The sequence below is a fragment of the Lampris incognitus genome, chromosome 15, assembly GCF_029633865.1.
Source record: "Lampris incognitus isolate fLamInc1 chromosome 15, fLamInc1.hap2, whole genome shotgun sequence".
In the NCBI taxonomy this organism is placed as follows: domain Eukaryota; kingdom Metazoa; phylum Chordata; class Actinopteri; order Lampriformes; family Lampridae; genus Lampris; species Lampris incognitus.
Window position 1 is genome coordinate 2920001 of NC_079225.1, and position 21288 is coordinate 2941288.

Genomic DNA, 21288 nt, shown 5'->3' on the forward strand with positions numbered 1-21288 from the left:
GGTCATTACCACAGCACGCCATTCACCGTTACCTTACTGAGGTCATTACCACAGCACGCCATTCACCGTTACCTTACTGAGGTCATTACCACAGCACGCCATTCACCATTACCTTACTGAGGTCATTACCACAGCACGCCAGGCACCGTTACCTTACTGAGGTCATTACCACAGCACGCCATTCACCATTACCTTACTGAGGTCATTACCACAGCACGCCATTCACCGTTACCTTACTGAGGTCATTACCACAGCACGCCATTCACCATTACCTTACTGAGGTCATTACCACAGCACGCCATTCACCGTTACCTTACTGAGGTCATTACCACAGCACGCCATTCACCGTTACCTTACTGAGGTCATTACCACAGCACACCAGGCACCGTTACCTTACTGAGGTCATTACCACAGCACACCAGGCACCGTTACCTTACTGAGGTCATTACCACAGCACGCCATTCACCATTACCTTACTGAGGTCATTACCACAGCACACCAGGCACCGTTACCTTACTGAGGTCATTACCACAGCACACCATTCACCGTTACCTTACTGAGGTCATTACCACAGCACGCCATTCACCATTACCTTACTGAGGTCATTACCACAGCACACCAGGCACCGTTACCTTACTGAGGTCATTACCACAGCACACCAGGCACCGTTACCTTACTGAGGTCATTACCACAGCACACCATTCACCGTTACCTTACTGAGGTCATTACCACAGCACGCCATTCACCATTACCTTACTGAGGTCATTACCACAGCACACCAGGCACCGTTATCTTACTGAGGTCATTACCACAGCACACCAGGCACCGTTATCTTACTGAGGTCATTACCACAGCACGCCATTCACCATTACCTTACTGAGGTCATTACCACAGCAAGCCATTCACCGTTACCTTACTGAGGTCATTACCAAAGCAAGCCATTCACCGTTACCTTACTGAGGTCATTACCAAAGCAAGCCATTCACCGTTACCTTACTGAGGTCATTACCACAGCACGCCATTCACCGTTACCTTACTGAGGTCATTACCACAGCACACCAGGCACCGTTACCTTACTGAGGTCATTACCACAGCACACCAGGCACCGTTACCTTACTGAGGCCATTACCACAGCACGCCATTCACCGTTACCTTACTGAGGTCATTACCACAGCACGCCATTCACCGTTACCTTACTGAGGTCATTACCACAGCACGCCATTCACCGTTACCTTACTGAGGTCATTACCACAGCACGCCATTCACCATTACCTTACTGAGGTCATTACCACAGCACGCCAGGCACCGTTACCTTACTGAGGTCATTACCACAGCACGCCATTCACCATTACCTTACTGAGGTCATTACCACAGCACGCCATTCACCGTTACCTTACTGAGGTCATTACCACAGCACGCCATTCACCATTACCTTACTGAGGTCATTACCACAGCACGCCATTCACCGTTACCTTACTGAGGTCATTACCACAGCACGCCATTCACCGTTACCTTACTGAGGTCATTACCACAGCACACCAGGCACCGTTACCTTACTGAGGTCATTACCACAGCACACCAGGCACCGTTACCTTACTGAGGTCATTACCACAGCACGCCATTCACCATTACCTTACTGAGGTCATTACCACAGCACACCAGGCACCGTTACCTTACTGAGGTCATTACCACAGCACACCATTCACCGTTACCTTACTGAGGTCATTACCACAGCACGCCATTCACCGTTACCTTACTGAGGTCATTACCACAGCACGCCATTCACCGTTACCTTACTGAGGTCATTACCACAGCACACCATGTGACCTGCCCGCACTCCACACGACCACACCAAAAACACAGTCAACACCAGGCGAGCATTTATGTCACATCATGTCTGTAAAAATAAGTTTCTGTAAGTCATTGAAAATATTATACAGATTTTGCTAGCCTAAGCTTCCCATGCAGATTTTAGGGGACTTAATGGCAATAGCGTAGTCCACCCTAGCTCTGATCAGAACCCCAGTTGTATCAGTATCAGGGTTCTGATCAGAACTCGGTCCACCTTTACTCGGGCGTAGTTTTTGGAACAGCCTGTCGAAGGCTTAAGACTGGACCTCCTGTCTGTGATGACTGATTGTGTGTGTGTGTGTGTGTGTGTGTGTGTGTGTGTGTGTGTGTGTGTGTGTGTGTGTGTGTGTGTCAGGCAGCACTGGGTGCAGGCTTCTCTGATAAGATTCCAGCCCACACTGTCACCATGGCCTGTATCTCCTCTAACCAAGCCATGACCTCAGGTATGTCGGGACAGGGTCTGGTGCTTCAGTGGTTGCATATGTGAACCTGGAGGCCAGCCCTTATTGACGTAAATAGCCGCCGAGCATTTTCCTTTATATATGTTTACATGAAGTTTTTTTCTATACGTACATTCTAAATCTCTCAATTTTAGCCTCTCTGGCTCTCGTATCCTGTCAACCTGTATCCCTGTACTATTTCTGCCTACCCTTCTTCTTGCTTTCTGTACCTTTCCTGTTATGTCCTCCACTCGACCCATTCCTCTTTTTGTCTCTCCATCTTTGGTCCTCTCTCTATTTCTGTCTCTCTTTCACGTTGTCCCTTTCGCGTCGGCCTCTGCCTTTCTTTCCCTCTGCCTCCCTCTAGCGGTGGGTCTGATTGCTGCAGGCCAGTGTGACGCTGTCGTAGCAGGCGGAGTGGAGTTCATGTCAGACGTACCCATCCGCCACAGTCGTAAAATGAGGAAGACCATGCTCTCTCTCAACAAGGCGAAGACCGTGGGCCAGAGGCTCAGTCTGATTGGCAGCATCCGACTTGCACACCTCTCCCCAGAGGTAAACACACACGCGCACACACACACACACACACACACACACACACACACACACACAGAAAGCTGTAAGAAATGTGCTGACACTTACCCATATCAAGTCAGTACTTGACCTGTAGGTATCAGTATTAATATTCTCCCAGTACTACTAATAACATGTCAGAAATCCAAGCAGAGCTCATTTCTTTTCACCAAGGTAGTGATTTCACAAATGTTTGCTTCCTGGATGGTGAAAAGCGGAGTGCATGTCATGGTTTAGAGGAGGTAATGGAGTGGTCACAGGGATACTCTGTATACTCGGTCTGCTACTGAGAATGATGATGGGCAGTGGGGAAGATGTTGGTACTAATGTACCCCTGAAATGAGTACTACTTTTTTCTTTTGCCCCCCCCCCTTTCTCCCCAATTGTACTTGGCCAATTACCCCACTCTTCTGAGCCGTCCCGGTCTCCGCTCCACCCCCTCTGCCAATCCAGGGAGGGCTGCAGACTACCACATGCCTCCTCCCATACACGTGGAGTCGCCAGCTGCTTCTTTTCATCTGACAGTGAGGAGTTTCACCAGGGGGACGTAGCGCGTGGGAGGATCACGCTATCCCCCATTCCCCCGAACAAGTGCCCCGACTGACCAGAGGAGGCGCTAGTGCAGCGACCAGGACCCATACCCACGTCCAGTTTCCCACCCACAGACACGGCCAATTGTGTCTGTAGGGACACCCGATCAAGCCGTAGGTAACACGGGGATTCGAACTGGCGATCCCCGTGTTGGTAGGCAATGGAATAGACCGCCATGCTACCCGGACGCCATGGGTGCTACTTTTAACAGTCAATCTGAGTTGGAAAAGTCATGGCTCGGTTGGTTAGTCCAAGTAAAGTATCGAAGCTTGAAAACACAATCAAATCAGTTTTTCAAATAGGTTACCATCATGCTTTTTCATATGTGTTCTGAAAGGTCTGCAGACTGAAAAAAGCTCCTGCTGACTGCTTAGTCCATCTCTCCACTCTTTTGATCAGCCATCACCAGTGATCGTATCCCTCCCTGAATGTAACCTCCATACTGTCTGTGTGTGAAGCTTCCTGCTGTGGCTGAGTTCTCCACAGCAGAGACCATGGGCCACAGCGCTGACCGCCTGGCCGCTGCCTTTGGGGTGTCCCGTCTGGAGCAGGATGAGTTCGCGCTGCGCTCTCACACCTTGGCCAAGAAGGCCCAGGAGGGTGGCCTTCTGCAGGACGTCATCTCCTTTAAAGTGCCTGGTAAACACTTCCGTGCTCTCTCTTTAAATGTAAATGATGACCGCTTACAGCTGGAATTTCTCATGCAATCAGGAAGTAAACACACACACACACGTCGTCATCATGAATTCAATCACAGCCACTGAATGAAGATGCACTTCTGTGTTAAGTGCTCAGTGTGTTCTTTTTCCCGTGGTGACAGTTCTTGCCCTCCCTCCCCAGGTCGTGACATCGTCTCCCAAGACAACGGCATCCGCCCATCCTCCATGGAACAATTGGCCAAGCTGAAGCCAGCATTCGTCAAGCCCCATGGAACGGTCACAGCCGCCAACTCCTCATTCTTGGTACCCAAACACATACAAAGACCTTTCAGAGGTCATGGCACAGTCACTGCTCCCTCACAGCAACATGGGCATATTTTAAACTCCATGTCCTTAACTTGGGTGGCACGGTGGCGCAATGGTTAACAAGGTCACCATACAGCGAGAAGGTCCTGGGTTCGAAGCCTCGGAGTAGTCCAACCTTGGGGGTCATCCCAGGTCACCCTCTGTGTGGAGTTTGCATGTTCTCCCCGTGTCTGCGTGGGTTTCCTCCGGGGGCACCGGTTTCCTCCCACAGTCCAAAGACATGTAGGTCAGGTGAATCGGCCATGTTAAATTGTCCCTAGGTGTGTGTGTGTGTGTGTGTGTGTGTGTGTGTGTTTGTGTGATGATAACGCTGGCGGCCTGTCCAGGGTGTCTCCCCGCCTGCCGCCCAATGGCTGCTGGGATAGGCTCCAGTATCCCCGCGACCCTGTGTAGGATAACCGGTGTGGATAATGGATGGTTGGGTGTTCTTACCTTAGAATCAACACAAAGCAAATGCCGGTGGCCATGTCAGCTCCACGACTTTCTTTGGTAGGAACACAACCTGCTTTTTGTGGAGCCACACTCTACAATTTATTATTGTTGAGTAAATAAAACTATGAGTTGACAAGCCACAGTGGTGTACAAAACCTCCTGCTTGTCATGTCCTTTCCACAGTATTGTCACACCGAGCAACTAGTTTCCTGCCAGTGCATACACACATGGGCAACCAAGTGCGTTATGACTGATGCCAAGCTCAGAGTCAGTGTCTTTAGCCTCCTACAGACTGTGGGATTTTAGCGGTCCTATAAGTTTATTGCAAGCCACACTGTGATGTACAACATTAAGTGTGATGTGTGTAGACTGTACGATGATATCACTACTGAATCACATCAAGTGTGATGTGTGTAGACTGTACCATGATAACACTACTGAATCACATCAAGTGTGATGTGTATAGACTGTACCATGATAACACTACTGAATCACATCAAGTGTGATGTGTGTAGACTGTACCATGATAACACTACTGAATCACATCAAGTGTGATGTGTGTAGACTGTACCATGATAACACTACTGAATCACATCAAGTGTGATGTGTGTAGACTGTACGGTGATAACACTACTGAATCACATCAAGTGTGATGTGTGTAGACTGTACAGTGATAACACTACTGAATCACATCAAGTGTGATGTGTGTAGACTGTACCATGATAACACTACTGAATCACATCAAGTGTGATGTGTGTAGACTGTACCATGATAACACTACTGAATCACATCAAGTGTGATGTGTGTAGACTGTACAGTGATAACACTACTGAATCACATCAGGTGTGATGTGTGTAGACTGTACCATGATAACACTACTGAATCACATCAGGTGTGATGTGTGTAGACTGTACCGTGATAACACTACTGAATCACATCAAGTGTGATATGTATGGACTGTACCATGATAACACTACTGAATCACATCAGGTGTGATGTGTGTAGACTGTACCATGATAACACTACTGAATCACATCAGGTGTGATGTGTGTAGACTGTACCGTGATAACACTACTGAATCACATCAAGTGTGATGTGTGTAGACTGTACGGTGATAACACTACTGAATCACATCAAGTGTGATGTGTGTAGACTGTACGGTGATAACACTACTGAATCACATCAAGTGTGATGTGTGTAGACTGTACGGTGATAACACTACTGAATCACATCAGGTGTGATGTGTGTAGACTGTACGGTGATAACACTACTGAATCACATCAAGTGTGATGTGTGTAGACTGTACGGTGATAACACTACTGAATCACATCAAGTGTGATGTGTATGGACTGTACGGTGATAACACTACTGAATCACATCAAGTGTGATGTGTGTAGACTGTACGGTGATAACACTACTGAATCACATCAAGTGTGATGTGTATGGACTGTACGGTGATAACACCACTGAATCACATCAAGTGTGATGTGTGTAGACTGTACGGTGATAACACCACTGAATCACATCAAGTGTGATGTGTGTAGACTGTACCATGATAACACTACTGAATCACATCAAGTGTGATGTGTGTAGACTGTACCATGATAACACTACTGAATCACATCAAGTGTGATTTGTGTAGACTGTACCATGATAACACTACTGAATCACATCAAGTGTGATGTGTATAGACTGTACCATGATAACACTACTGAATCACATCAAGTGTGATGTGTATAGACTGTACCATGATAACACTACTGAATCACATCAAGTGTGATGTGTATGGACTGTACGGTGATAACACTACTGAATCACATCAAGTGTGATGTGTGTAGACTATACCATGATAACACTACTGAATCACATCAAGTGTGATGTGTATGGACTGTACGGTGATAACACTACTGAATCACATCAAGTGTGATGTGTATGGACTGTACGGTGATAACACTACTGAATCACATCAAGTGTGATGTGTGTAGACTGTACCATGATAACACTACTGAATCACATCAGGTGTGATGTGTGTGGACTGTACCATGATAACACTACTGAATCACATCAGGTGTGATGTGTGTAGACTGTACCATGATAACACTACTGAATCACATCAGGTGTGATGTGTGTAGACTGTACCATGATAACACTACTGAATCACATCAGGTGTGATGTGTGTAGACTGTACCATGATAACACTACTGAATCGCATCAGGTGTGATGTGTGTAGACTGTACCATGATAACACTACTGAATCGCATCAAGTGTGATGTGTGTAGACTGTACCATGATAACACTACTGAATCACATCAGGTGTGATGTGTGTAGACTGTACCATGATAACACTACTGAATCACATCAGGTGTGATGTGTGTAGACTGTACCATGATAACACTACTGAATCACATCAGGTGTGATGTGTGTAGACTGTACCATGATAACACTACTGAATCACATCAAGTGTGATGTGTGTAGACTGTACCATGATAACACTACTGAATCACATCAAGTGTGATGTGTATAGACTGTACCATGATAACACTACTGAATCACATCAAGTGTGATGTGTGTAGACTGTACCATGATAACACTACTGAATCACATCAGGTGTGATGTGTGTAGACTGTACCATGATAACACTACTGAATCGCAGGCTACGACGCAAGTCCATAAAAACATCGCCAGTGTGCGTGCCGCATCAGCGTGCATCATCAATCTACGCCGCTGGTAGAGCAACATGACGCCAAGCAGGAATCGAGTCCTTTCACTAGTCGCCGCAGTTCGTCTTGTTGCTCGTTTCCATGGCATTTGGGTCACAGGTACTAACAGTCTGTTTGTGTTTAGCGCCAGCAAAGATGTTGCGTGGCGTTGATCAGTGCGTCATTTCCTGCTGCATTTGTATTGGTTGGTCAGTAGACGTAGGTCGTCGCAGCAGTCTCGTTGTGAGACGGTCATGCTACATTTCTGACACTGTCAGACTTTTGTCCCAGGTTGTCTACGGTCACAAGACTAATAACGGCCGTCTTTAGACCTGTCTCACAGTGCGACGTAGGACCACTGTTTTGGAGCCACGACCAAAGATATCGCCACGTTTAGTCGTCTTTCGTGTGATACGGCCCACATCACGCAGTCTGTAGGAGGCTTTAGCCGCTGCAAGTGAACACTGAAGTGACACACAGTCATGCAAGTCAGCAGAACAAGTCGTCACTTATACAAGAGTATTATTACGAGTGGACAAAAAACCCCACACTTTCATGGGACAAGACAGGGATGCTAGGAAAAGACGTTCATTCGTTGTCTCTGACCTTTGTGTGTTTGTGTTTAGACTGACGGTGCCTCTGCTGTGCTCATCATGTCTGAAGAGAAAGCTCTGGCCATGGGCTACAAACCTAAAGCATATCTTAGGTAACTTTACCTGGTCTTTTACAAAAAAAGGTGTTAACAATTGTACCCTACAGTATTCTGCTGGGTCATGCGGTCATGATTATTTGTTTTTCCTCTGTCCCTGCAGAGACTTTGTGTATGTGTCTCAGGACCCCAAAGACCAGCTGCTGTTGGGGTAAGCGTCTTGACATCTTATGCCCGGCCTTGAATTCCAAGGGTCATAGGTCAAAATTGGCATTGGTTTTTATGATTTGTCACTTTTCAGACTATCTGAAGTTAAGTTGCGTTGGTTTTTGTGGGTTGTGAGGAAAGTTCACGTCCCTTGTACATGTTACAACTCTATCAATACAAAAATTGATTTGGGCAGCTAAATGTTAGATGAGGACATGGACCCAAGACAGGGCACTAAAGAGTATGTTCCCATTATCTGCTTGCTCATCCACTGTATTCGGTTCGACTCCTCTAGGCCAACGTACGGTACACCCAAGGTCCTTGAGCGTGCTGGGTTGACCATGAATGACATTGACGTCTTTGAGTTCCACGAGGCATTTGCAGTAAGTCAGCGCCTTGTGTTCGGTGGTGGTGGTGGTGGTGGGGGGGGTTGCATGCGTGCTTGTGCGATAGTATTTGTCTCTTAATATTCTGTCAATCTTTGAAATATTCTAAGTAATAGATATGCAGTTTTGTATAATTGAAGAGGAGGTATTGATCCCATCTCTGTGTCTGGCTCAATCCCATTGTGGCCTGCGTTATTCATGGACATCCATGTTTGAGGAGATACGGAGTAGGATTTAACTCCACATCCTGCACTTGGTGCATCTGAACTGGTACAAATCAATGTGTTTCCTGTCTGGTAACCATGGTTACTGCTTGGGCGTGTGCATTTTCCAGGGTCAGATCATGGCTAATCTGAAGGCTATGGACTCAGACTGGTTTGCTCAGACGTACATGGGCAAGAAATCAAAGGTAAGGACGATTTATACTATCGGCTGTTTGTCAGAACGGATTGTCACTGCTCACCCGAGTACGTGAGAAGTGCAGCTAACTGGCTAATGTTGCTACCAGACTCTCTTAATACCTTTTGGCATTGCAGAGGTACTTCTTACTATTTCACCGTAGGTGGACATAGCCAAACTTCTAGTCAGTATTATGACAGGCTAGCAAAACCACAAAACAGATGGGTAAAATTTGTTGACCGACAATCTCAGAAAGCTCGTTTGGAATGGGGAATAAATGAGTAGCAGATGAATGTGTACCCTATTAACATGCTCCTACAGTACACAGACATGCATGTAAGAGGAACTGGAGAATTTAAATCGCCCATGGGTTCATTATGTATGGTGTAGAGGCGGTGGTGCTCTGGCTGGTTCTGTACCCCTCCCAGTATGGCCAGTACAGACAGAAAAATTACACTTCCTTTGCTACAAATGGATGTATTAAGTACATCTAACGAGCTTTTCCTGTTTGTTGCACCGGTCCCAGTGTATCTGTATGTTGTACATGCCAGAACATTATCATGTTAGATGCAACAGAAAGTACCCAGGGAAAGCTTTGTGTAGTAGTAAGTACTGTGGTAAGGATTGCACTAGTAGGAACATTGTTTTAATCAACCTGCCATGGCTCAAATCCTATCATATCATATCATATCATATCATATCATATCATATCATATCATATCGTCATACATGTATCATATCATGTCATATTATATATCAAGTCATATGTCATATCATATATATCATATCAATCATATATAAATCATATCATATATCAAATATGTCATATTAAATGATATCATCATATAGCATATCAAATTATATATAATGTCAAATCATATCAATCATGTCATATCATATGTCATATTATATCATATGCCAAATGTCAAATCATATGTCATATCAAACCATCATATGAAATCCTATCATATATGAAATCCTATCATGTCATATACCATATATCAAATCATATGTCATATCATATGATATCAAATATCAAATCATATGTCATATCATATCCTATCAAATCACATCATCATATGAAATCCATATATCAAATCCTATATCATATCATATATCATATCAAATCATATCATGTCATACATCACATCATATATCATATACACTACCGTTCAAAAGTTTGGGATCACCCAAACAATTTTGTGTTTTCCATGAAAAGTCACACTTATTCACCACCATATGTTGTGAAATGAATAGAAAATAGAGTCAAGACATTGACAAGGTTAGAAATAATGATTTGTATTTGAAATAAGATTTTTTTTACATCAAACTTTGCTTTCGTTAAAGAATCCTCCATTTGCAGCAATTACAGCATTGCAGACCTTTGGCATTCTAGCTGTTAATTTGTTGAGGTAATCTGGAGAAATTGCACCCCACGCTTCCAGAAGCAGCTCCCACAAGTTGGATTGGTTGGATGGGCACTTCTTTGAGCAGATTGAGTTTCTGGAGCATCACATTTGTGGGGTCAATTAAACGCTCAAAATGGCCAGAAAAAGAGAACTTTCATCTGAAACTCGACAGTCTATTCTTGTTCTTAGAAATGAAGGCTATTCCATGCGAGAAATTGCTAAGAAATTGAAGATTTCCTACACCGGTGTGTACTACTCCCTTCAGAGGACAGCACAAACAGGCTCTAACCAGAGTAGAAAAAGAAGTGGGAGGCCGCGTTGCACAACTGAGCAAGAAGATAAGTACATTAGAGTCTCTAGTTTGAGAAACAGACGCCTCACAGGTCCCCAACTGGCATCTTCATTAAATAGTACCTGTTAGAGCCTGTTTGTGCTGTCCTCTGAAGGGAGTAGTACACACCGGTGTAGGACATCTTCAATTTCTTAGCAATTTCTCGCATGGAATAGCCTTCATTTCTAAGAACAAGAATAGACTGTTGAGTTTCAGATGAAAGTTCTCTTTTTCTGGCCATTTTGAGCGTTTAATTGACCCCACAAATGTGATGCTCCAGAAACTCAATCTGCTCAAAGAAGTGCCCATCCAACCAATCCAACTTGTGGGAGCTGCTTCTGGAAGCGTGGGGTGCAATTTCTCCAGATTACCTCAACAAATTAACAGCTAGAATGCCAAAGGTCTGCAATGCTGTAATTGCTGCAAATGGAGGATTCTTTAACGAAAGCAAAGTTTGATGTAAAAAAAATCTTATTTCAAATAAAAATCATTATTTCTAACCTTGTCAATGTCTTGACTCTATTTTCTATTCATTTCACAACATATGGTGGTGAATAAGTGTGACTTTTCATGGAAAACACGAAATTGTTTGGGTGATCCCAAACTTTTGAACGGTAGTGTATATATATATATCATGTATCATATCATATAGATCACATTATATATCAAATATCGTATCATATCGTCACCTTAAAATAATGGCCTAAGTCATATTTTCAAGTTTTTCAGAAAACAGAGTAAACTGAAACAAATATAGAATATATGATATTTCTTAAACATTTCACACAAAAAGGTATGTCAATAGTCATATATTGTCATAACATTTTTGTGTGAAATGATTAAGAAATATCATATATTCTATATTTGTTTCAGTTTATTCTGTTTTTTGAAAAACTTGAAAATATGACTTAGGCCATTATTTTAAGAAGGTGATGATATCATATATATATGATATCATATCATATATCAATCACATCAGTGCCATCAGTCTGATCTAACAGATGTCAGGCTTTAAGGAAACGTAGTTTTGGCCAGATGAAGCTTTCTTTAGAGTTTATCAGGAAATAATTTTACAAATAATTTTATGTTATCATTCAGCATGTATGGCCATCTCTGCACTTCTACATGCATTTTGTTTTGTGTTTGAAAATAGCTGCCAGTGATTGAAAAAAAATTCAGTGCTTTTGTGAACTTGGAAACCTTCATCACACATGTGGAGGTGGAAGCTTGTAGAAGCACCCCAAACAACTCCAGATGACATGTAGTATATCGTAGTCCATTTTGTTTAAAGGAGAACTCTGCTTTTTACAACTTGGGTATTTTTTAGTCTTTGCCTCATACATATCAGTAATATCATTAGACTTGCCAGCTTCATTTTGTAGATTTTAGACACAGCCGGACTCAGCTTTACAGCGTTGTCTTATGGGAAAACCGAACATGGGTGCCAGACGTCCAGTTCAACCCAGTTATCTAAAGCCTTTACCTGGAAGTGAAAATGAAATTTCCGTGTTATGACTGGAAATGTTCAGTATTATCAGTGGTGGATGGCATTGCTGAGCTGCTTCCTGGTTCAGCTTGAAGGAACGACCATCTCAGCCAGGGTAGTGTTAACCACCGATGAACCACCCCGTCGCTGAAGCTGGGAAGTCCGAGATCATGGAATTTCGGGGAGATGCCAGGGTGTCTTGTTTTTTATTTGGAGAAAGGACAGACTGCTTCAGCTGCCTGTTAAGACACGTTGTAAAGAGTCCAGCCGTGCTCCCATGTCCAGAATCTCCAAAATGAAGTTGTGTGGTAAAATAGCCCACCTGAGATGCACTATGGCAAAAACTATGAAAGGAAGACCCGGGTTGTAAATAAACAGAATTACCCTTTAAAGGCAACTGTACCCTAACAGTAAACACTGTGGCACACATTGATTAATGGATTTACGAGTTATTGGCAGGTAAGTTATCTGTTCCTGCACACAATATCCCCCCAAGCGATGACAATTACTTCATGTGAAGTAATTCATTACATATTCGCATGGTTTAGTCCCAGTCTAGTTTGTATGTAGTAAAGTTTTCAGCTAAATTCAAGCCAACATAAAGTCAGTAAATACAGAGTTTTCTGTTTGCTTGTTTGTGTGTGTCAGTGATGAGGGAAAAGGGATTCTGTCATCATAACTGAGAGCAAAGACACTTTCAAGGTAGAGAAACGACAAACACATAGGTTGTGTAAATTGCTGTCAATTGAAATTGGTGTCACATTTTGTTAAATACTTGTACTTTGATTAGGCATTAACTGTTAGTGGAAAGGGTTGAGGGTTAGATTCCCTTGTTGCCCGTGCCCCGTCGTGGAGTGATGAGTAACGAGTCATCTCACACAGGTCGGGACTCCACCCTTGGACAAGTTCAACCTGTGGGGAGGCTCTCTGTCTCTGGGTCATCCTTTCGGAGCCACCGGCTGCCGACTGGTGACCACGGTGGCCCACCGGCTGCAGAAGGAGGGCGGGCAGTACGGCCTGGTGGCGGCATGTGCAGCCGGCGGACAGGTGCGTACGACCTCCTGCAGACGTGCCGACTAACCCGTAAATCTTCCTTCCATTTTATATGTCGAGCTCATTTGTGAAGGCGAGCCGGAATCGATGATCCATGAAAGTTGCATCAGCAATGTGACGACTTGCAACCTGGTCACATTTCCAGAAGCAGTACCGAACAAGGACAGTGTGAAGAACAGCCAGCACACTGCCACATTTCACGCCTACCTAAAACAACCACGGGCGGTCAAAATGACCGCCGGTTTTTAAAGTCTATATTCTGTCAAGATAAATACCCAGTTGAGATATTAATGCATTACATGTGCTAGTATGTATAAACTAACTGACACCAACATTAACCTTTTAACCACTATAGTGCTGTTTTTAAACAATTTAAAATGGCCGCCGTCCAACGCCTGTCAATACCGCAACGCCTCGGTGGTGGTCATTGTGCGTCTGTAGCCAGACATGTTGGCAATCATCAGAAATCAAGTTTAGACTATTTGTCTGCACTGTGTCAGCCTCACAATGACCCACAAAGCAGACTGACACAGGTAGTGAAAGTTCCCAAAAGGTTCAGCCAGGCAGAAAGGTCAGTACACGGGAATCAGTCGGATCAGGCAGAGGTACCAGAACCGGCCGGCAGAAGGCAGAGTCACAAAAACCAGGCGACGGTCAAAACCCTCACTGGGAAGACAAGTGAATAGTGCTGGGACGCCCGCAAGGGTACGGTAAAGACAACCCGGCAACATGCGGGAGACAACACGTGGCTTAAATACACCACATGGGGGGGCAATGACACACAGGGGGACACATTAGGGCGGGACTGGTAATCACACAGGAGGGACAGTTGACAGGAAGACACATCTGAAACGAGAGGCAAACATTCATACCAAAATGAAGCACTGGCAAACACATAAAACAGGACCCGGAGGAGGCTCTGGAGCGGGCGTGGACACGCTGGACAACACTAGTGTGTTTCTAAGGCAAGGGGAACAAACATCGCTAAGGAAACGATGCGAACAACACGCGTCATACATAGTGACACCATCACACCAAGTTACCAGGCAGTCGTGGTGACCGCTTATGGTCGTTTTAGGTCGCTCCTATCATGACCTCTTTGTGCAGCTGATCTAAAAGCCGTTTTAATGCAGATATCTGCAGTTTCAGGAGCATTCGGGGAGCGGCAGGTCTGTGTCTTTTAAAAACAAATCCAAAGCGGTCATAATGACGGCCGTGCCGTGGTCCTCCTGGCGTTAGAAGCCTCCTTACAGTAGCGAGGGAGCAGGACCCCATCTGCAACTTGTACATGCCACAGGAAGTGTGAGATTCACCTCCCAACCAGGGGAAATCACCAGGAGACGCTGCCGAAGTAAGAGGGGGCTTACAAAGGTCTGGAAAATGGACGACCTGCAGAAGAAGAAGAGCTTCTCTCAGCTCACATGGAGGAGGAAGAGAACGAATAGAGAGTGGTGGGTTACCACATGAAGACGTGAGACAGGAGACAGACAGACAGACAGACAGACAGACGACACGGTCGTGTCTGAGGAAAGAAGAGCTTCTCTCAGCTCACATGGAGGAGGAAGAGAACGAATAGAGAGTGGTGGGTTACCACATGAAGACGTGAGCCAGGAGACAGACAGACAGACAGACAGACAGACAAACAGACGACACGGTCGTGTCTGAGGAAAGAAGAGCTTCTCTCAGCTCACATGGAGGAGGAAGAGAACGAATAGAGAGTGGTGGGTTACCACATGAAGACGTGAGCCAGGAGACAGACAGACAGACAGACAGACAGACAGACAGACGACACGGTCGTGTCTGAGGACAGAAGAGCTTCTCTCAGCTCACATGGAGGAGGAAGAGAACGAATAGAGAGTGGTGGGTTACCACATGAAGACATGAGCCAGGAGACAGACAGACAGACAGACAGACGACACGGTCGTGTCTGAGGAAAGAAGAGCTTCTCTCAGCTCACATGGAGGAGGAAGAGAACGAATAGAGAGTGGTGGGTTACCACATGAAGACGTGAGCCAGGAGACAGACAGACAGACAGACAGACAGACGACACGGTCATGTCTGAGGAAAGAAGAGCTTCTCTCAGCTCACATGGAGGAGTAAGAGAACGAATAGAGAGTGGTGGGTTACCACATGAAGACGTGAGCCAGGAGACAGACAGACAGACAGACAGACAGACAGACAGACAGACGACACGGTCGTGTCTGAGGAAAGAAGAGCTTCTCTCAGCTCACATGGAGGAGGAAGAGAACGAATAGAGAGTGGTGGGTTACCACATGAAGACGTGAGACAGGAGACAGACAGACAGACAGACAGACGACACGGTCGTGTCTGAGGAAAGAAGAGCTTCTCTCAGCTCACATGGAGGAGGAAGAGAACGAATAGAGAGTGGTGGGTTACCACATGAAGACGTGAGCCAGGAGACAGACAGACAGACAGACAGACAGACAGACAGACAGACAGACAGACAGACGACACGGTCGTGTCTGAGGAAAGAAGAGCTTCTCTCAGCTCACATGGAGGAGGAAGAGAACGAATAGAGAGTGGTGGGTTACCACATGAAGACGTGAGCCAGGAGACAGACAGACAGACAGACAGACAGACAGACAGACAGACAGACAGACAGACAGACAGACAGACGACACGGTCGTGTCTGAGGAAAGAAGAGCTTCTCTCAGCTCACATGGAGGAGGAAGAGAACGAATAGAGAGTGGTGGGTTACCACATGAAGACGTGAGACAGGAGACAGACAGACAGACAGACAGACAGACAGACAGACAGACAGACAGACAGACAGACAGACGACACGGTCGTGTCTGAGGAAAGAAGAGCTTCTCTCAGCTCACATGGAGGAGGAAGAGAACGAATAGAGAGTGGTGGGTTACCACATGAAGACGTGAGCCGGGAGACAGACAGACAGACAGACAGACAGACAGACAGACAGACGACACGGTCGTGTCTGAGGAAAGAAGAGCTTCTCTCAGCTCACATGGAGGAGGAAGAGAACGAATAGAGAGTGGTGGGTTACCACATGAAGACATGAGCCAGGAGACAGACAGACAGACAGACAGACAGACAGACAGACAGACAGACAGACAGACAGACAGACAGACGACACGGTCGTGTCTGAGGAAAGAAGAGCTTCTCTCAGCTCACATGGAGGAGGAAGAGAACGAATAGAGAGTGGTGGGTTACCACATGAAGACGTGAGCCAGGAGACAGACAGACAGACAGACAGACAGACAGACAGACAGACAGACAGACGACACGGTCGTGTCTGAGGAAAGGCCTTGTGTACGTCGTGCAGGTGGAAGCCGTCTGTATGAACGGAGGAAACCGTTTCCTGTCGTGTCATTTCCTGTCGTGTCATTTCCTGTCGTGTCGTTTCCTGTCGTGTCGTTTCCTGTCGTGTCATTTCCTGTCGTGTCATTTCCTGTCCTGTCCTCCCGTACGATGCCGGTGTTAAGCTGATCTTCCTGCCTGACGTACCTAATGTGTTGCTGCTGATGTGCTCCTCATGCCCTTCTCTTGGCTGGTGTTGTTATGTGTTGCAGGGTCATGCCATGGTGATCGAGGCCTACCCCCAGTGACGCACACGGCTGAAACACACAACGCACAACTCTACAAGCAAATCAGCATGCAGCAACTGTACATACCAGCACCACTTTGCCTTGTACGGAGGGAGGAGGACCGAGGGAGGAGGACCGAGGGAGGAGGACTGAATCAGAACAGAGTACTTTATTCATCCGCGAGGGGAAATTTGGAGGGAGGAGGACTGAGGGGGGGGGACTGACTGAGGGGGGGTGGGGTGTGTGTGTGTGTGTGTGTGTGTGTGTGTGTGTGTGTGTGTGTGTGTGTGTGTGTGTGTGTGTGTAAAGGACTGGATGTAAATGTATCTTTGCCTAATATCTGTTAACTTCCAGAGTATTCTCCAGTTCTGTTGTCATGTGGGCTCCTGGGCTGGTGGCGGCGGCCAGGGGGCAGTAGTGAGCTGGTTGACCCTGGCTGATGGTCTCACGGCCATGAGGTCAACACGAGGAGGTGTGGACATGGAGGACAGCTGTCTGTCGAGATGCTTCTAACGACTGCTGTTTGCTGTAACATGACTTGTTTTCTTACATTTGAAATTAAATAACCTTCTGTTAACGATGAGAGGACCTTCGTTTCCCACTTTTCTTGATAGCAGAAAGTTGAATCACTTCATCTGGACTCAGAGTTTACTGGGAGACTACGTCTTTCTGCTCCACCTTCAAACAACGTTTCATCATCATACAAGTGACCGCTTCAGTCTCACCTGACTGCAGGTGTCCCCGCCCTTATGAACAATACAGTGACTGCAGGTGTCCCCACCCTTATAAACAATACAGTGGCTGCAGGTGTCCCCACCCTTATAAACTATACAGTGACTGCAGGTGTCCCCACCCTTATCAACAATACAGTGGCTGCAGGTGTCCCCACCCTTATAAACAATACAGTGACTGCAGGTGTCCCCACCCTTATGAACAATACAGTGACTGCAGGTGTCCCCACCCTTATCAACAATACAGTGGCTGCAGGTGTCCCCACCCTTATAAACAATACAGTGACTGCAGGTGTCCCCACCCTTATGAACAATACAGTGACTGCAGGTGTCCCCACCCTTATCAACAATACAGTGGCTGCAGGTGTCCCCACCCTTATCAACAATACAGTGGCTGCAGGTGTCCCCACCCTTATAAACAATACAGTGACTGCAGGTGTCCCCACCCTTATAAACAATACAGTGACTGCAGGTGTCCCCACCCTTATAAACAATACAGTGACTGCAGGTGTCCCCACCCTTATCAACAATACAGTGGCTGCAGGTGTCCCCACCCTTATAAACAATACAGTGACTGCAGGTGTCCCCACCCTTATAAACAATACAGTGGCTGCAGGTGTCCCCACCCTTATAAACTATACAGTGACTGCAGGTGTCCCCACCCTTATCAACAATACAGTGGCTGCAGGTGTCCCCACCCTTATAAACAATACAGTGACTGCAGGTGTCCCCACCCTTATAAACAATACAGTGACTGCAGGTGTCCCCACCCTTATGAACAATACAGTGACTGCAGGTGTCCCCACCCTTATCAACAATACAGTGGCTGCAGGTGTCCCCACCCTTATGAACAATACAGTGGCTGCAGGTGTCCCCACCCTTATAAACAATACAGTGACTGCAGGTGTCCCCACCCTTATGAACAACACAGTGACTGCAGGTGTCCCCACCCTTATGAACAATACAGTGGCTGCAGGTGTCCCCACCCTTATAAACAACACAGTGGCTGCAGGTACCCCCACCCTTATAAACAATACAGTGACTGCAGGTGTCCCCACCCTTATGAACAATACAGTGGCTGCAGGTGTCCCCACCCTTATAAACAATACAGTGACTGCAGGTGTCCCCACCCTTATGAACAACACAGTGACTGCAGGTGTCCCCACCCTTATGAACAACATAGTGACTGCAGGTGTCCCCACCCTTATGAACAACACAGTGACTGCAGGTGTCCCCACCCTTATGAACAACACAGTGACTGCAGGTGTCCCCACCCTTATAAACAATACAGTGACTGCAGGTGTCCCCACCCTTATAAACAATACAGTGACTGCAGGTGTCCCCACCCTTATAAACAATACAGTGACTGCAGGTGTCCCCACCCTTATAAACAATACAGTGACTGCAGGTGTCCCCACCCTTATAAACAATACAGTGACTGCAGGTGTCCCCACCCTTATGAACAATACAGTGACTGCAGGTGTCCCCACCCTTATAAACAATACAGTGACTGCAGGTGTCCCCACCCTTATGAACAATACAGTGACTGCAGGTGTCCCCACCCTTATGAACAATACAGTGACTGCAGGTGTCCCCACCCTTATAAACAATACAGTGACTGCAGGTGTCCCCACCCTTATAAACAATACAGTGACTGCAGGTGTCCCCACCCTTATAAACAATACAGTGACTGCAGGTGTCCCCACCCTTATAAACAATACAGTGACTGCAGGTGTCCCCACCCTTATGAACAATACAGTGACTGCAGGTGTCCCCACCCTTATGAACAATACAGTGACTGCAGGTGTCCCCACCCTTATAAACAATACAGTGACTGCAGGTGTCCCCACCCTTATAAACAATACAGTGACTGCAGGTGTCCCCACCCTTATAAACAATACAGTGACTGCAGGTGTCCCCACCCTTATGATCAATACAGTGGCTGAAGGTGTCCCCGCCCTTATGAACAATACAGTGACTGCAGGTGTCCCCACCCTTATGAACAATACAGTGACTGCAGGTGTCCCCACCCTTATGAACAATACAGTGACTGCAGGTGTCCCCACCCTTATGAACAATACAGTGGCTGCAGGTGTCCCCACCCTTATAAACAAGACAGTGACTGCAGGTGTCCCCACCCTTATAAGCAACAATACAGTGACTGCAGGTGTCCCCACCCTTATGAACAATACAGTGGACCTTGTCCATAGCAGAGCGGGTGGAGTCGGCCTTCGGTGCTGCCAGGCTTGGCTCGGCAGAGGCTGGCGAGAGACAGGAAGGGTGGTCGCCACGGCTGGTATGGCTGAGTAAGGAAGGGCCCCTGTCAGGTCCTGCAGGTGGTGGCGTCTGGTGGAGAAGCTGCCGTGACGTACCGTGTTGTCAAGTCAAGCCCCTGGACTCAATGGGACGGGCCGGGGTCATCCCCGCGACAGGGAGAAGACCTACACTCTGCCCTCCTCCTGCCACTCCTCCTCCTGCCCTGGAGGCTTCACCGGTCCCCTGGCCTCCTCAGGTCGGGGGTCAGCCTCAGGCTGGAGGGTCGGACAATAGACTGAGTGGGGATTCAGTGGGGCTTGAAGCCGTGCGGCCTCGCAGGGGACGAGTGGTGTGCCTCCCCCCCCCCTCCCCCCTCCTACCTTCAGGGTTTTGTCATGTTGTGTATCTCCTCTGTTCCAGCGAGCTTCTATCTTTGTTGGTTTTTTGTGTGGTTTTGTTTGTATAGTTGTGCAATGTGTTTTCAGTTTGTTTTGTGTGTTTAAGAACAGGGGCGTCCGGGTAGTGTGGCGGTCTATTCCGTTGCCGACCAACATGGGGGTCGCCAGTTCAAATCCCCGTGTTACCTCCGCTTGGTCGGCTGTCTGCGGGTGGGGGGGGAACTGAGGGGAATAGCGTGATCCTCCCACGCGCTACGTCCCCCTGGTGAAACGCCTCACTGTCAGGTGAAAAGAAGCAGCTGGTGACTCCACATGTGGTAGTCTGCAGCCCTCCTGGATCAGCAGAGGGGGTGGAGCAGAGAGCGGGACGGCTCGGAGGAGGGGGGTAATTGGACGGGCACAACTGGGGAGAAAAGGGGGGGGGGCAGATTTATTATTGCTGTTGTTCTGCAGGGGTTATTTTGTTGTTGCAGACAGGGACAGGAATACCCAGGGGTTACCTCCCTGTGTGTGTGTGTGTGTCTGTGTGTGTGTGTGTGTGGGAGCATATTTGTGTGGTTTATGGTTAAATGGGGACGTTTCCAGTGGGGGGGGGGGGTTCTGTTTCACTGTGTCCCGCTATATACCAGGTGTGGTGTCCCGCTATACGCCAGGTGTGGTGTCCCGCTATACGCCAGGTGTGGTGTCCCACTATATGCAGGTGTGGTGTCCCGCTATACACCAGGTGTGGTGTCCCGCTATACGGCAGGTGTGGTGTCCCGCTATATGCAGGTGTGGTGTCCCGCTATACACCAGGTGTGGTGTCC

General features: G+C 46.9%; 1 protein-coding gene across 2 annotated transcripts in view; it reads left to right on the forward strand.

Annotated features, from left to right (window-relative positions):
- hadhb (hydroxyacyl-CoA dehydrogenase trifunctional multienzyme complex subunit beta) overlaps positions 1-17680 on the forward strand; it is a 29142-nt gene extending 11462 nt beyond the window's left edge. For both annotated transcript variants that reach the window (XM_056294548.1, XM_056294547.1), the window contains 10 exons: positions 2207-2294; positions 2659-2846; positions 3914-4094; positions 4296-4417; positions 8238-8317; positions 8424-8471; positions 8763-8850; positions 9188-9262; positions 13361-13525; positions 17083-17680. In XM_056294548.1, coding sequence (XP_056150523.1) covers positions 2207-2294; positions 2659-2846; positions 3914-4094; positions 4296-4417; positions 8238-8317; positions 8424-8471; positions 8763-8850; positions 9188-9262; positions 13361-13525; positions 17083-17118 — 1071 coding nt within the window. In that variant the 3' untranslated portion in view covers positions 17119-17680. The remainder of the gene's footprint in view (positions 1-2206; positions 2295-2658; positions 2847-3913; positions 4095-4295; positions 4418-8237; positions 8318-8423; positions 8472-8762; positions 8851-9187; positions 9263-13360; positions 13526-17082) is intronic.
- The last annotated feature ends 3608 nt before the right edge of the window (positions 17681-21288 follow it).